Below are 1591 nucleotides of genomic sequence, written 5' to 3'. Positions count from 1 at the left end.
CTTCCTCTTTCAAAGGCATCCCGTATGCTGTACCACCGGTGGATGAGCGTCGCTGGCGACCCCCGGCAGACCTAGTGGAGGCGGGACAGTGTTGGCAGGGCGTTTACGACGCTACTCGATTCCGTAGCATCTGTGCGCAGGTGAAGCCCCTCCGAAAAGACGGGCAGGTCATGGGACAGGAGGACTGTCTGCATCTTAGTGTGTGGACGCCGAGTCTAAAGCCCGCCAAACCCCTGCCTGTCATGGTGTGGATCCACGGAGGGTACCTCCAAATGCTGAGTGGCCAGGAGAGAGGATACTCGCCCACCGAAGAGCTGGCGGCCCGCACGCAGACGGTGTACGTCAGTCTGAATTACAGGCTCAATGCTTTCGGCTTCATGGCTCTGGAGGTGCTCAGGGAAGGCTCTCCCACCAAGTCCTCAGGTAAGGCCAGTACCTGTCCAGTTCACTCAGGACTGCTGTCCATCTCGTTAGCCCTCAGCTTGTCATTGCAGCATACTGAAATCATCAAAATGTCAAATGTCATGGCATGAACGTTCTGAATAGTAGTTCACTTACTGGTGTCTTTCTGTTTGCTGTCAAAGGGAATTATGGCTTCATGGACCAGATCCAAGCACTTCAGTGGGTCCAGAGAAATATCCATAACTTTGGTGGTGATGCTGGAAGGGTTACCATATTTGGTCAAAGCTCAGGTACAACATATAATGACACCGAAAAGTATTTGGACACTTGAAATGTCTAATGGTCATCACATAAGTTAGGGTTTTACTAGTGCTGTCAAATGATTAATCGTGATTAATCGCATCCAAAATAAAAGTTTTTGTTTACATTTACATTACATTTACATTTAGTCATTTAGCATACGCTTTTATCCAAAGCGACTTACAAATGAGGACAATGATATGCAAGTGCTATAACAAGTCTCAGTTAGCTTAACGCAGTACACGTAGCAAGGGTTTTTTAAATAATATATTAAAAAGAAAAAGAAAACAGATAGAATAGAAAAAGAATAGAGCAAGCTAGTGTTAGAGCTCTTTTTTGCTTTTGTTAATTGTATAATAAATGAAAAGGAAAGAGATAGCATACAAAAAGATTAGAAAGCAAGTGTTTTTTTTTTAAAGAAAACAAGCAGCAAATTAATAGAGTGCAAGTCTAAAAGGGACAAGTGTTTTTTTGTTTTTGTTTACATAGTATATATGTGTGTACTGTGTATATTTATTGTGTATACAAAGGCCACCAAAATATAAGTTTACTATCCTTTTAGAGAATGTGAATTTATAAGGACAGCATGTTTCTAAAATTATAGTAAGTAAGATAAGTTTGTAGACGTTTCACATTACTTTCTAATAAAACAGTATGTATTGTTTTCCACCCACTTGTACAATTAATGTGTAAACCTTTAAAATGAAAGCTAAATTAGTTTTTATTTCTTACTGGTAAAAGTGCTGTCAATAGAATACAACAAAATAATTATGATCTAGACTCAATCCTGACCTTAAAGACAGTAAATGTGTTAAAAACTACTATGCTAAAAATGCTAAACATATTTAATTTAGTGCTGTCAAACGATTAATCGTTTGACAGCACTAAT

The 1591-nt window shown here is 39.6% G+C and overlaps 1 protein-coding gene across 1 annotated transcript in view; it reads left to right on the top strand.

Moving 5' to 3' along the window:
• LOC107672404 (para-nitrobenzyl esterase-like) overlaps positions 1-1591 on the top strand; it is an 18149-nt gene that overhangs the window by 2642 nt on the left and 13916 nt on the right. The window contains exons 3-4 of the mRNA XM_016465613.1: positions 1-423; positions 585-692. Of these exons, the coding sequence (XP_016321099.1) occupies positions 1-423; positions 585-692 (531 nt within the window). The remainder of the gene's footprint in view (positions 424-584; positions 693-1591) is intronic.

This window comes from Sinocyclocheilus anshuiensis, unplaced genomic scaffold (assembly GCF_001515605.1).
Source record: "Sinocyclocheilus anshuiensis isolate Anshui unplaced genomic scaffold, SAMN03320099.WGS_v1.1 scaffold297, whole genome shotgun sequence".
Classification (NCBI taxonomy): domain Eukaryota; kingdom Metazoa; phylum Chordata; class Actinopteri; order Cypriniformes; family Cyprinidae; genus Sinocyclocheilus; species Sinocyclocheilus anshuiensis.
Note: the sequence above shows the minus strand (reverse complement) of the source record. Positions and strands in the feature narration are given on the sequence as shown.